This window comes from Cnephaeus nilssonii (assembly GCF_951640355.1).
Source record: "Cnephaeus nilssonii genome assembly, chromosome: 4".
Taxonomy (NCBI): Eukaryota; Metazoa; Chordata; class Mammalia; order Chiroptera; family Vespertilionidae; genus Cnephaeus; species Cnephaeus nilssonii.
The window spans coordinates 82174215-82189184 of record NC_137075.1 but is presented as its reverse complement, the minus strand read 5'-3'; the positions used below and the strand labels follow the sequence as shown (position 1 = coordinate 82189184).

The window sequence follows — 14970 nt, the reverse complement described above, 5'->3', positions numbered from 1 at the left end:
ACCCAGACTTAAATAGTATTTAGATTTTGGTGAACTTTCTATGTTGTGTTTTGGAATGAAATTGATATTACACAGTATTATAGAATTTTGTATCCTGCCTATTTTTCTACCCTTAAAACTGTATCTTGAGCATTTTTCCACATTATTAAATATTCTTTAATGACAGTTTCGGGGACTGCAGAGAGCATACTGAGTTCCATTTTCCCTCACTCTCTCCTTCCCTGTCAGCAAGATGATGATTACTTGGCCACCTTGAAAGAACTGGAAGCTACCCTTCGGACCCAGAGCCTCTCTCTGGAGGTGATCCCTGAAGGGAAGATCATGAACAACACCTACTACCAAGAGTGCCTCTTCTACCTGCATAACTACAGCACCAACCTGGCCATCATCAGCTTCTACGTGAGGCACAGCTGTCTGCGGGAAGCCCTGCTGCACCTGCTCAACAAGGTGAGACACAGATGCAGCTCTCGAGCGGCAGTGCCTGCTCTGCCCTCCTCGGTGGGCCACTCAGCTTTACGGGGTGGGGGCGATAACCCCCTTCCACCAAACCCAGCGGTGAGCTACGAGACCACCTCTGGCAGAGGGAGGCCCAGTGGAAAATTCTGTCTACACAGATCATGATTTGATGAGTGTGCAGCAAGTCTTAACCTGGGTCCCAGATTGCCCTCCATTGGCAGTGACAAACTCCATCCCTTCTCCCAAAGCCCACAGCAGAATCAAATGGTGGTTGAGAGCATGATCTCTGGAATAAGATGGTTGGTGTAAGCGGTGTGGCCTTGAGCAAATTGCTTAACCTCTCTGTTTCCACACACCTCCACCTGCCCTGGGACTGTGTCCCGCTGCCGATCAGCTGCTCATCATTCAGAGTTGTTCCCACAGGCCCAGGAGCCACCCCTAGCACACATCTTATGTTTGGGCTGCAGTAGCTTGTGGAGGGAGAGTGTGCTCTTTTTTCCCCCTGGCATCCGCCGCCCTCCTCCCACAGAGGCACAGGCACCACGAAGTGCAACATTTCTTTGGAGCCATGGTGAAGCTAAGTCAGGATTCGGTTTCACCACGACCCTGTGGCAGGCCTCTTTTTTATCTGAACATTTCATGAAAACCTTATGGGGTATTGGCTGATTCATACCAAATTTCATATAAAAGTAAAAGACCTCAAGGTGTACTTTCACTTCAGTTTGCCACTCTAATTCAGAATGGCAGCCGATGAAGGTTTGCAAATAGATCATGTAGGATTGCTCCAGGTGAAGTCAGCAAGTCAGAGTCTTCATGACCATGCCCCTACAGGACGGTGAGAGGGAAATGTTTTCTCTGCTGCCTTAGCTCCTAACTGTGCCTTAGCTACCAACCAGGTCTCAAGAATAATTTGAAAGTTTTATCAGAGTTTAATTGCTAACATTTCCTCAGTTTCCAAATGAGTTTTGAGGTAAATCTGCTTTTCCCAAGCACAGGTAGACAACAGAAATCACCCAGTTCCGTGTCTTGTAATTAAGGACTAGTCCAGAGAGCTAAGCTGCTTACTTACTTCATCTTGGCAAAAGCTGACGAAAGCGTTGCCCCTGCTTTACATTTGTGAAAGCTGCATGGAAGCTTTCTTTTTATCTCCTGTGATCTCAAGTACCCTTGAACTGAAATATCTTACCTTAATCTCAAGCTGAGAACAACAGAAACACACACACACACATACACACACACACACACACACACACACACACACACACACACATATACACACTGTGACAACAACTGAATGCCTACAGAGAGTGTGGAAGACACTATGTTTCTAACCTATTCCCTGTCCTTGTCACCTCTTCACCTGCCACACTGCCCAGAGTGAGCTTTCTAAAACATGAATACCTGCTGTTTCTGTTACTCATTATTCTTGCTATTCCCTCTCTGAAAGGTCTTCAGTGGGACCCATGGCACAGGATGGAGTCCAAATGCCTTAGCATGCAGGGCCCACCAGGATCAAGCCCCCTTCTTTCTCCAGTTTATTTTCATACAAATGCTACCTAGAACCTACATTCCAGACTTACCCAATGACCTAAATTTTTCTGGCTGTACCGTGTACTTTCTTACCTCCACAAGTCTGTTCCCTCTGCCTAGAATGCCCTGCCCCTCCTTATGTTCTCTGAGAATGCTTATTTATCCTTTCAGGCCCTCTCTGTGTGTTCACAGAACATGCATTCATAGAACATGCAAGCGATGTTAATAATCCTTCCTTTTCACCGCCATGATACCTAGGCTATAGCTCTGTTATTGCATTTATCCCCCTGGATTGCAACTGTTGGTTACAATTGTGTCTTCACATCTGGACTGAGAAGGCCTGTATTTTACTAATCTGTGTCTTTGGCACCTGGCCTAGTTATGAATGAATGAGTGGATAGATGAATGGATGAAATAGAAGTTCTTAAGATGTTTCTCTTATGAGGAATTCCACCTTTCTATGGAGCTGAAGCCTCTGCTTCTGAGAGTCTGTCCTACAACATTGAGGTTAGGTCTGGGTTTCTCAGACAGGCAGAGTCAGGAAAGGAGTGCTCACCCACTGTGGACGTTCTCAAAGCCCAGTCTTACCCACGTCTGTACAGCTCGTGCCCAGCGCTACTGGGCAGGGATGGTTATACTGCCGTGAGTGGATAGCCATCCTTTACCCTCCATTAGTTACTCCTGATCTGAATGCCAAAGTGATTTTCTTTTCCATGACTGTGTAATAGGGGTTTATGACTCAGGGTCTCTGAACCACAGATGAGTTTCAGAAGCAAGGGGATTAGTAAATGTGTCTACCTTCATGAGAAGTTTCATACTCTTTATCATTTATTCATTTATTCAAGAAAGATGTATTAAATAGCCAACAACTCTTCTGGACACTAAAGATACAGCAGTGGGAAAAAAAAACAAACAGAAACAAATATCTGTCCTCATAAAACTTACATTATAGTAGAGAGAGACAGTAAGCCAGGTAAATAAAATATATAGTGTAGGTAATGAATAATAAGAAGAAAAATAAAACAGGGGACGGGGTGCAATTGTAGATAGGATGCCAAGGGAAGATGACATCTGAACAAAGGCCTCAAGGAGGTCGGAGTGAGCCGTGCAGATTGTGGAGGAAGCCCAGTCCAGGGGGAAGGAGCAACAAAGGTCAGTGTGGCTGGAGCAGTGAGCTGGGGACAGGTAGGAGCAGAAAAGGTCAGAAAGGTTGCAGAGACCAGGTCACATAGGGCCTGGTAGACATTGTGAGGACTTGGACTTTGCGCTGAGTGACAGGGCAAACCATAGGATTTTGAGCAGAGGAATAACATGATCTGACTTACGTTTTACAGAATCTCTCAGGTTGACTTTAGACAAAAGAGAGGCAGAAGTGGAAAATGGGAAACCAGGGAGGAAGCTATTGCAAAAATCCAGGCAAATGGAGATGATAACTTGGGCCAGAGAGTACAGTGGAGGTGGTGAGAAGTGGTCAGATTCCTGCATATTCTGTATGTGTTTTGATAGAATTTGCTAATTAATTTGATGTTGGGATATGGGAGAGAGATGACTGAGGTGTTTAACCTGAACAACTAGAAGGAAATCATTTAAGAAAGAGAAAACTGCAGAAAGAGCAAATTTGGAAGAAACAATCACCAGCAGTTTTAGGTGATTGAAGGAACGAACAGGCTAGAAATAGGAATTTAGGCATAGTTAGCAAATCAATAGTATTTAAAACAGTGAGGCTATAAGAAATCACCAAAAGAACGACTATAGGTAGAAAAATGAACAGTCTTCTCTTAAGCCCTGGGGAGAATGGGAGAGTCAGCAAAGGAGATTGAAAAGAAGTAGCCAGAAAAGTAGAAAAAAAACCTGGAGAGGGTGGCGTCCTGGAAGCCAAATAAAGAAAATTATTCAAGGAGGAAGAAGCCATCAGCTCTATCAAAAGCTGTTGATAGATCAAACAGAAACAAGGACCAAAAACTAACTTTTAGATTTAATACTATAGAAGTCACTGGTGACCGAAGGGGCAGTTTCAGCGCTGTGGGTACAAAGGTAGGGAGGAGTGGGCTGAAGAGAAAGCCCCAGGAGATAAATAGGAGACGGTGAGCGTAGGTAACTCTGTTGAGGATCTTTCAGCAAAGGGAAGGAGAGAGTAGGACAGTCACGAGAGTGCGATCCTCAAAGGTGTCTGTGACCCTCAGTCGTTAAGAAGCACTGCCCTCGGAAGAGGCTGAAGGAAATTCAGAATGGGTCCCAGGCAGTTCCAGACCAGGCTCGAGACTTCTGACCTTCTGCTTCACCCTGCTCCAGGAGAGTCCTCCAGAAGTCTTCATAGAAGGCATTTTCCAGCCAAGCTATCAAAGTGGAAAGCTACACGTTTTGGAAAACTTGCTAGAATCCATTGATCCAACCTTGGAGTGCTGGGGAGAGTACTTGCTTGCCGCCTGCCAGCATCTGCAGAAGAAGAACTACTACCACATTCTGTACGAGCTGCAGCAGTTCATGAAGGTAAGGGTGGCCCAGCCTGCCTGCTGTCTCTGTCACTGAGGCCCTGCCATGCTTAAGGGGAGACTGCGAAAGGGGAGGGAACAAGACTGTTGTTCGGTCCCTGGCCTTGCTAATCGGCTCATGCTAGAGCAATCCATGTTGCCGTCTAGCATTGCTAAGTAAGAGGATTTCCCCGTTCTAAAGAGGGAAGCCTGAATCTTGTCAGTAATGGCATTCTTCAGAAGTGAAGGCATGTAAGAGATAGTAGTTTCAAGATAAACATGAGGCATGAATGAGAATTTATAAGGAATGATGGAGTGTTTTCAGAGAAGATGCATGAAGGGAGAGGAAACAAGTTTCTCCCAATCTGTCTGAGATTAGCCAACTAAATCACGAGAAATTGAGTTATTCAATGCCACAGTTAGAGCGAAGCCAAGTTGAATGGAAAATCAAAAGTATCCTTTTTAAGATCTCTTCTGTGGTGGAATAATAGCCTACCCAAGATCTCAGCCAGTCACTTCACTGTGGGGTCTCTTGGGCCTAGGAGGGACGGATGCCAAAGAGCAGTGCAGGTGGCAGTGGGAATGGGTGCTGGCACGCAAGCGTCATGGGTGGGAGTCAGATCAGAATTCCCCTACACCCCACCCTCCCAGATCCCTGACCTCATCTGACCTAAACTTTTGTTTTTCTCTTCTAGGACCAAGTCCGGGCTGCCATGACCTGTATTCGGTTCTTCAGTCACAAAGCGAAGACATACACGGAACTGGGAGAGAAGCTTTCGTGGCTGCTTAAGGCCAAGGACCACCTGAAGATCTACCTCCAAGAAACCTCCCGCAGCTCTAAAAGGAAGAAGACCAACTTCTTCCGAAAGAAGATGACTGCAGCTGATGTGTCCAGGTAGCTCCGCGTTCAGAGAACAATCGGGGCGGGTTCAGGGAACAATCAGGGCGGCCAGAAAGACTAGAGCCGAGTGTCTGTGGGAATGAAGCTGCTCTTGCCCATCTCTAAGCCCTTGGGGAGGGGTCGGGGGGAGTCGGGGAATACTCACCTAAAAGGAATTATTCCTACTGATCTTGTTGCTTAGAGCACAACACCAAAATAAATGTTCCTTGCCTGGCTGGTATGGTTCAGTGGTTGAGTGTCAACCTATGAACCAGGAGATCACAGATAGGGCACATACCCGGGTTGCGGGCTCAGACCCCAGTAGGAGGCGTGTGGGAGGCAGCCGATCAATGTTTCTCTCAGCATTGATGTTTCTCTCTCTCTCTCCCTCTCCCTTCTTTTCTCTCTAAAATCAATAAAAACTTTTTTTTAAGTAAATGCTCCACCGCTACCATTTACTGCCTCATAGACCCAGTTGCTAGTTGCTTTATGTGTTTGTTCATTATTCATCTCTCCTCAGCTGATGGACTCTGTGAGGGCAGGGCTCATGTCTCTCTTGACCTCTGTTGTTAGCAGCACATGAATGCTCTGTAAATACTTACTGATTCAAGGACTGGACCTCACCCAGTTCCACAAAGTACCTTAACTATTGTGAGTCTGTTCAGGGCACTAGACCACCGTTTCTGTGCTGTTATAACTGCTCAGAGGGTGTTTTGATCTCTTCTCCTTCCATATCATTTCTTTGGCCTTTTCCATTGCCATCTCATTACGATTTCTCAGTCACCCAGCCCTAGTCATGTGATTCCTGGAGCCCCTCAGGAGGCTAGCCTGTGCGTCTCCTGTCACCGTAGGCACATGAACACCCTCCAGCTGCAGATGGAAGTGACCAGGTTTTTACACCGGTGTGAAAGTGCCGGGACCTCTCAGATCACCACCTTGCCTCTGCCAACCCTGTTTGGAAATAACCACATGAAAATGGATGTTGCCTGCAAGGTACGCACAATGTTTCAGACCTGCAGAGACTATTCTCTTTCAGAACATTTATAACATTATTTCAGTTGTTTGTTTGATGGCCACCACCCACCAGAATGTGGGCCACACGAGATGGCAGAGCAAGTCCATTTAGATTGCTCTTGTATCCCTAGTGCCTGGCTCCTAGTAGATCTCAACAAATATTTTTTAAATAAATGGGGGCCCTCCCTCTTGATTGAGGGGCTACTCTGTAATTATTGCTTCTGTTGTTTCCCTCTCCTTTTCAGGTCATGCTAGGAGGGAAAAATGTCGAAGATGGTTTTGGAATGGCATTCCGTGTCCTGCAGGTATGACTTGGATTACTCTAGATTATGCTGAGGGCGATCAGCACCTGACCAGCTCTGTGACAGATTATTCTTCAGAAAACTTTATCCCCAGAATAGTAGATTCACATGTGTATCAGGATGAAATCAAAGAGGTGGTTGTTACAGAACTGGGTCAAATTCAAGACGCTAGGCCACTTTGTCAAAAGCCAAGTAACCAGGGACAAATTCATCAAAAGCTATCAAATAAATTCCTGAAACAAGTCTAGGACACTTGCCCACACTGGTTCCCTGCAGAGCCTTGGCTCGCCCTCGCAGGGGAGCATGGCCAGAGGAGGTGGCCGGGGGGTTTCCTCCAGCGGGCAACAAGGGCTGGCCCTCCGTCCTCCATCTGCCCAGGAGCTGGCTTGATGAGCACATTTTCTGTTGCCTGTGTGTAAAGGACGCAGGTGCAACTGTGTCACTGGAGCAGCGCTAGAGCAGGGCACTGACACCACAGGGAGCTGAGCGGTTTCTCCAGACCACCCCCCACCGCACAGCTGCACCAAACACCCTGAGGACCATCATTCTGGGCAGGCAGGGTCTTAAACGTAAGTTTTATGCGTGTCTCAAGGATCAACGACTTCATGAACGCCCAACATTTATTTCTTCGCACCCGTTTTTAGTGTTGGACAAAGCTCTCCACATGCAGACACCCCTGGTGACAGGCAGAGTGGCAGCTACTCCCAGACCCCAGGGAGGATTGTCCTAGACCAGGCTTCAAGTTCAAGGTTATCTGATGTTTCCAGCAAATCAGTCTTTTGATGAATTGGTCTGTTTCCGAACACGAAGGTACCTCTTAACAGCACCAAGTGTCCAGGATAACAAATACCAGCCCCAACATCCATTTCCCAAGAAAAGGTGGCTCATTAGAGAGAATGAACTGCTGTTGTGAATCTGATTAGACTATTTTCATAAAGTGATACAACAGCAAGTAAGATGTACCAGTTTAGATGTTAAGGTTATGATTTTTATGGTTGCTTCCTAAATGTCTACTTGACTCCAAAAGAGGAATTTTGGCTTGTTTTGTTTGTTTATGTGTGTTTTCCATCATGACTACAGTCAATATGGCTTACTTCACCAAACATAGTGGGAGCTTTTTAAAGGTTGCCTTCTTTTCTCTGTTGATGCCCATGCCACCCTAAGCCCATCATCCACGTTCTTTTCTAGGACTTCCAGCTGGATGCTGCCGCAACCTACTGCCGAGCTGCCCGGCAGTTGGTGGAGAGGGAGAAATACAGTGAGATCCGACAGCTGCTCAAATGTGTCTCTGAGTCAGGCATGGCAGCCAAGAGTGATGGGGACACCATCCTCCTCAACTGCTTGGAAGCCTTCAAGAGAATTCCACCCCAGGTGCGCTCACTCCCAGCCTCTGGCTCCTCCCTCCGTTTCAGCATCTTCACATCCCTGCTTTAGATTTCTGTTCCCCACAATGCACCTGAAACTCTACAGGATTCCTTTATCTTTCTAACCCGCTGTAGTAATGGCCTCGCTCTAATCAACCCTTCTCTGGAAAGAAAAGTCATACCGGAAAGTGGCCCTCTACTCCATTTCTAATGTTGCTTGCACCTGGAAGTATCTATGGATTGTTGGAGTTGAGCTTCTGTGACTGTGGAGATGGTCCACAATTTCATAAAGTGATATACCACTTTATGCCTCAAAGCTAGGTCTGCAGATGGCCTTTGAGGCATGTTGCCTGTGAGAGTGTCCCCCTTTGGCAGAGCCACCTTGTTGGTGAAGGCCAAGGACATGCCTCTTGAGAGCCGATCCTTCTAAATTCCTAAGCTTAGTGTTATCATCAGATTCACTTTGTTGCTCTTAAGGCAGGAGCTGAGTTTATAAACAAGTTGGGCAGGCATCACCATCCTGGAGTCAGACCAGCTGGGCTAAAACTGGATTGGGCCCCAGCTTTCCCGGGGACGCTCCCTGCTCTCACATCGGCTGTGTTTCTGTCCTCACAGGAGCTGGAGGGCCTGATCCAGGCAATACACCACGACGACAACAAGGTGAGCAGCACCGCCTCCTACCCCGGGATGCTCATGCACATCACCAAGGCTGGCCCTGTCCCCTTTATTCCTTGCTCCCCTTGGCAGTTCTGTTCAACCTGCATCTCAGCTTCCTTGTTATCCAGAGGGGGAGCGGGACCCAGATGGGGTGTGATGGGAGGGAATAGATGGGGAATGCGTGACCATTGACTGCATGAGCCTTTGCCTTTCCATTTCTTTATCCCCAAGACAAACATGCCCTAGGCCTCTCTTGAACCTTCATTTTCTGTGGAGGTCTTCTCTCGGCAGCCCTCTGAAGTCCCTCACTTCATCATCAGGTGACAGATTGAATGAGGTTCTCAGAGTGGGCAGGCGTTTCTTTATTCTGGAAGGAAAAAGGTACTCTCTACAGCAGGAAAAAAAACACACCAACCCTTGACCAACAAATACCCACTGGTGTCACATTCCCTGGAACAGGCCTTTCTCCTGCGGCCTCTGAGCTCTTCCCTGTTTAGTAAGAAACCAGGGAACCTTTGCTTCGCCTTGCCTTTGCAAGGAGGGCCAGCCAGAGTCAGAGTATACCCAGCTACCCCTGTTTGTGGCTCACAGCAGGCCCGATCCACCTGCCATCCAGAGGACCGGACAGGCTTGGGAAAACCCAGCCCTCTGCCGCCACTAGCAGGGGAATGATCCAGCAGCTGAGTGTGAAGAAAACTAGTGTCAGGCAAACAACTTCTTAAGCAACCACAGAGCCGCTCCAGTGACAATAGTGCTAATCCCTGGAGTGTGTTTTCAGGGCATTTTTCATGTGAGGGCTTAAGGCAAATACGTTCTTAACATTTCTTTATTTCTGCAACACCCTGATGAGATCCTATGGAAAGGATGGAATTGACATTCTGAAATGTGGAAGATTACTTTTCTAGAATCAAAATGAGAAACCGACAGCCGGGCCAGACACCCAGGTTCCCTGACTCCCAGACTGTGGTCCTTTTTCAAGCCTTCAGTCAGCCTCCCACTCAACAGTACAGGGGCTCTGTCCCTGGGAAAGACGTGCACTAACATCCAGAGAGTCATTGCTTTTCAGAGTGTTATTTTTTCAGCAGTTGTTTTTTTGTTTGTTTTGGTTTGGTTTTTTTTGTTAATCCTCACCTGAGGATATTTTTTCCACTGATTTTTTTTTAGAGAGAGTGGGAGGATGGAGCTGGGAAGAAAGAGAAAGAAAAAGGTAAGAGAGAGAGGGAAACATCAATGTGAGAGAGACACATCTATTGATTGCCTTCCGCATGTGCCCCAACTGGGGCTGGGGGTTGAACCTGCAACCTGCCTTTGAGAGGAATCAAACCACAACCCTTCAGTGCACGGGCTGATGCTCTAACCACTGAGGAGCCGGCCAGGGCTCAGCAGCTGTTTTAATGCACTTTAGTAATCTCAGGCTACAAAATCTTGCCCAGAAATAGGTTCATTTCATTCCTATTCCAGCCTTTCTGGCACAATGCCCTCCTCTTGGTAGGAATTTTGCCTACCAACTTGTGTAACATATTTAACACACATAGGCGCCTGCGTGAGGACAATATCATGGGGCAACAGGTGGCTATCCAAACAGCAGTACTTAACCACTTTAGTGAGCTCAGAACATGCTAGACATCAGGCTTTAGGAGATGAATTGAGCTTAGGAAAGTAAGACTTTAGTGACCAAGACAAAAAAGAATATGGAGCATTGAAGCACAAAGAGGGAAGGGTCCCCTCCAACCCTCAGGAGGGACTGTCACAGCAGAAAGGCAGCTTCTAATGAGAGCTCGGGGCACTGGTGAGGGCCTCACTGTTGGCTGGCCTGGCACACTGGCCAATCAGGGAGGTGCTGGTGTGAGATCGGGGCCAGGGGAAAAGGGGTTTTCGTCTTCACCAAGCTGGGGATTCATGAGATCGAGGGTGTGCAGAGAATAGGAGAAACACCACCTGTACCCGAAACAGAGCTTGCTCTGATCCAAACAACAAAAATTAGACCTTTTCTAATTATGCTTATAAGTTTTATTCCCCAAATTTCCTGCTAAACGATTTTAAATCCAGCAGGTTAAAAACAAAAAGCAAGGAGTGGGATCTGTGTGCCCATTGTAGGGGACAGGGATAATTGTTCATTCATTCATTCACTTGATGCATACTAATTAAACACTCACTACATGCCAGGCCCTGTGCTAGGCACCAGGAACTCACAGTAGAAAAAGCAGACACTGTTCCTGTGCTCAGGGATCTTAAACTCTAGTCACAGAGACAGACATCAATCAAGTAATCATCCAAGTAACTAACGTCACAACTTGTAGACAGTAAAGCCAGGAGGAAGCTGGAGAGTCCAAGATAGTGAGGAGGGAAAGGCAGTGGCCAGACTCTGCCTTCCTGCTTGCCTCCTTCTCTTTGAAATTCGTATCTTATTTTTAACTAGAGGTCCGTTTCAGGAAGATTCCTGCAAGAACAGGGCTTCCAGCAGGCTTCCCTCCCGCCACCGCCACCTCTCCCACCCCGCCACCATGCTTTCCCTGCCACCACCGCCCCCCACCCTCCGCACTTTCCCTCCCGCAGCCGCCGCCCCCCCTGCGCTTTCCCTCCCGCCACTGCCTGGTGCTTTCCCTTCCCTCCCGCCGTCTCTGCCCCCCACCCCGCACTTTCCCTCCTGCAGCCTCCGCCCCCCCGCCGTGCTTTCCCTCCCACCACCGCTCCCGCTCCCGCCGCCTGCCGCCCGCCCCACCCACGCTTTCCCTCCCGCAGCCGCCTTGCTTTCTGCTTTCCCTCCCTCTTCCTTCTATGCTGTTTTCAGTCTTCACTCCTCCCTCCCTCAGTGTATGCAAATTAACCGCCATCTTTGTTGGGTTACTTTGCATACTCGCTCTGATTGGCTATGGTCATAGCGAAGGTACAGTCAATTAGCATTTTTCTCTTTTATTAGTGTAGATAGCCTGGTGTCCAGAATGTTTAAGGAGTTGCTATCTATATATATAAAAGGCTAATATGCAAACTCTGCAGGAGTTTGACCAGGAGACTGGGAGTTCTATCACTCGCTATGATGTGTGCTGACCACCAGGGGGTGGCATGGAATGAAGGAAGGCCCTGGTCTGCAGCCAGAAGGCCCCGATCGGCCCTGATCGCTGGCCAGGTCTAGGGACCCTACCCGTGTACGAATTTCATGCACCGGGCCTCTAGTAATATAATGAAAAGTAGGAACCCAGTGGTCAATCTGGTGGGCAAGAAGGGGCAGCTTGTGTGCCTGAGCTCCGGTGCAGTGCTGTGTGTTTCTCGGTGACCCGTCAGTGACATTTCCTTTCCACTTCTCATACCCATTGCCAGGTTCAGGCCTACCTGACATGTTGCAAGTTGCGCTCTGCCTATCTGATTGCCGTGAAGCAGGAACACTCACGGGCCACAGCCCTCGTCCAGCAGGTGCAGCAGGCCGCCAAGAGCAGTGGGGACGCTGTAGTGCAAGACATCTGCACCCAGTGGCTACTGACAAGCCAGGCCCGGGGTGCTCTTGGCTCCGGCTCCCGGAAGTGACCATGGGCAGTGGGCCCTGAGGACTGGGACAGGAGTGATAGGGATGCTCTCCACCTCTTTCCTCCTGTGCAGAGAGACTTTTCTGGCTCTGCCCAGGTTGGAAAGAGCTGGATTGGACCCTCCTTGCCATCTTGGGCAAAGACCGGGCCTTTCACACAAGTGCCAGGCTTCTCTAAGATTGTGGACTCTGCTTGTCTGGAGATGGCCAGTCTTCCTACCTCAGAGTGAGTGCATGGCATGAATGTTCCTGCACACTCATGTTTACACGCAAGCATTTCTGAACAAATGAAACTCTTCCCCTACTGAAAAGAGGCACTTTATTTAGACTTCTGCCTGTCTGGAAACCTTCCCTGCGTTTTGGTTCTTAACCCGGGGCATCCTGTTTGTGTACACAGTCCCCTTTGTGGAGACATTCCCTTCAGTAGCTCCTCGTGACTAAAAGGGTTCTATCATGAATTACAGAGCAGCACCGGAAGGATTGCCTCTTTCCCCTCCCTTGCCTTCCCAGCATTCAGAGATGGCTTTGGGGCAAAGGCTACCTGTGGAATAAAACTGCTCCAAGTGTCTCTTCTCAAAGCACAAGGAGTTACCCTGAGTCTTTGGATGGTAGTCTGAACAGAAGGGTCCTCCCCCAGGTGCTGGCATCTGACAGCTGTGGGTGCACATACAGGTGATCAGGTCTGGAACCCCAGACAGGACAGGAGGGGCACCACTGACTTCATCCACCAGGGAGAGAAGGGCTAGCCTCTCCAAACGGAACGCAGGGGTTGCTTACAAGCAAACCGGCTTTTGTGACTATCCCTGCTGCATAGTGAGGATGTGGCTCCCTCTTTGAGAGTCTGGGGCGAGAAATGGTAGCCCGAATCCTACAATGAATGGCTCGACTTTGCCTATTTGAGTGTCAGTCCTATTCGTGCCCCTTCAACTGGAAACCACTTCCTCTCCTCTCCTGCTTCTCTGCAATCTCTTCAGGGCCTCAGAGCGGATAAGCAGAGACCCAGGGTCATGGGAGTCAAGGGTTTGCTTTGGAGGTGGCCTGCAGGCAAGAGTCAGACCAGGGGACAATGAATAGGTCCCATCCATTGGTGAAACAAGGTGATGTGCTCCTTTCATATGGGCTTGTATTCCCACCCAAGATGTGACAATGTTTCAGAGAGGGTCTGTCATGCTCAGTGACCAGTGACGTGGATTTACAAAGGAGAGGCCCAAGAGAAGCTCAGCAGCTCTGAGCTTCCCACCGGCCAGAGCTCAGCCTGCTGATCTCACATTTGCTGCTGAGACAAACAGGAACCAGAAGTGAAGTCAGTATCTTTGGTGCTTAGAACCCTGTGGATTTCCCTCGGAGCCAGGTATTTTGATAGTAAAATAAACGAGTATTAGGCATCTATCAGGTTCAGAGTGTTCATCCTGATAGCAGGAAGTCTGCAAACAAAATAACTGATCCCTTTTGGGGGAAGTTTGACAAGTGGCTTTTCCTTCTTTGAGTCATAGAATGCACCTGTCTCCCGGGAAGCGTCATTCCCTGGTATCTGCTTGCCCCTCTGAGCCTGCCCTTTTTGCACTGAACATAAGCACTTTATATGAATGGTCTGCAGATTTCTCAGCCCTTGACTTGGGATGTTAAACCAGATTTTCCTGACTTTTTTCTTCCAACTAGTTGAGCTATAACATAGGCAACCATTGACTAGACTGACATAAGATGAAGTTAAAGGCCTTTGAGCATCACACTGTGGTCTCCAGCAAAGCAAACAACATGTGGAAGGGTTGAATGTTTTACTACAAGCAGCCACAATAAAGTCTCTTTCCTACCAGCTTGGCTTCATGACTTCTTTGTGCTGTCTTGCTCTTACCCTTCCCTTCCTTCCTGCCTCATGGTCTGTATGGAGAAAGTGGGTGGGAAAGATCAGATGGCCTTGAACTCTTAAACTTCTCTAAATGATTCCCATTATAACTAATGACTTTATCTCAAGTTTCCTATGTGTTAAAGACTATTAGTGTACAATCTACTACCAGAAACTTTTTTTTTTTGCTTTAATTGGGTAGTAGGTGGAGATCACACATTCATCAGGTATAGAAGGTAAGTGAAAAGTCCCTCCCATCCTTGTCCCCTCAGCCCAGTCCCCTCTCAGACACTACCAATGTCAACTGTTTCTTGTCTCTAGTTCCAGAGCTATTTCATGCATAAACAGCAGTAACAACTAAAATATCCCATGGCCTGCAACCAAAAATATGCCCTAATTATTTAACCAGGCTCTATTCATGGGCCTTTTATATATTTTTTTAATATATTTTATTGATTTTTTACAGAGAGGAAGGGAGAGGGATAGAGAGTAAGAAACATTGAGAGAGAAACATCGATTAGCTGCCTCCTGTACACCCCCAACTGGGGATGTGCCGCAACCAAGGTACATGCCCTTGACCGGAATCGAACCTTGGACCCTTCAGTCCGCAGGCCAACGCTCTATCCACTGAGCCAAACCGGTTAGGGCTATTCATGGACCTTTTAGGTCATTGCCATCGTTTGCCACAACAAATTATACTGCAATTAATTATCTTGTCCAGAATACCCTGGGTCAGAGGGGATGTGCCCTTAGGAAGTCTTGCCAGTTGCCTTGCAAAGAGGTCAAGCAAATAAATGTCCCCCCAGCTGTGTGGGGCAGTGCCTGCTTGCCCACACCCTTGCCTCAACAGTTAAACTTTACAGGTCTTTGCCTGTGTGATGAATGAAAAATGGCACTCTGAAATATTTTGTAATGCTGTTTGTCATTTTTTAA

At 47.8% G+C, this 14970-nt stretch overlaps 1 protein-coding gene across 2 annotated transcripts in view; it reads left to right on the top strand.

Annotated features, from left to right (window-relative positions):
- Window positions 1-14410, top strand: part of ZFYVE26 (zinc finger FYVE-type containing 26) — a 69613-nt gene extending 55203 nt beyond the window's left edge. For both annotated transcript variants that reach the window (XM_079767562.1, XM_079767561.1), the window contains exons 35-42: window positions 229-447; window positions 4279-4476; window positions 5153-5352; window positions 6189-6330; window positions 6597-6656; window positions 7842-8024; window positions 8633-8677; window positions 11993-14410. In XM_079767562.1, coding sequence (XP_079623688.1) covers window positions 229-447; window positions 4279-4476; window positions 5153-5352; window positions 6189-6330; window positions 6597-6656; window positions 7842-8024; window positions 8633-8677; window positions 11993-12196 — 1251 coding nt within the window. In that variant the 3' untranslated portion in view covers window positions 12197-14410. The remainder of the gene's footprint in view (window positions 1-228; window positions 448-4278; window positions 4477-5152; window positions 5353-6188; window positions 6331-6596; window positions 6657-7841; window positions 8025-8632; window positions 8678-11992) is intronic.
- The last annotated feature ends 560 nt before the right edge of the window (window positions 14411-14970 follow it).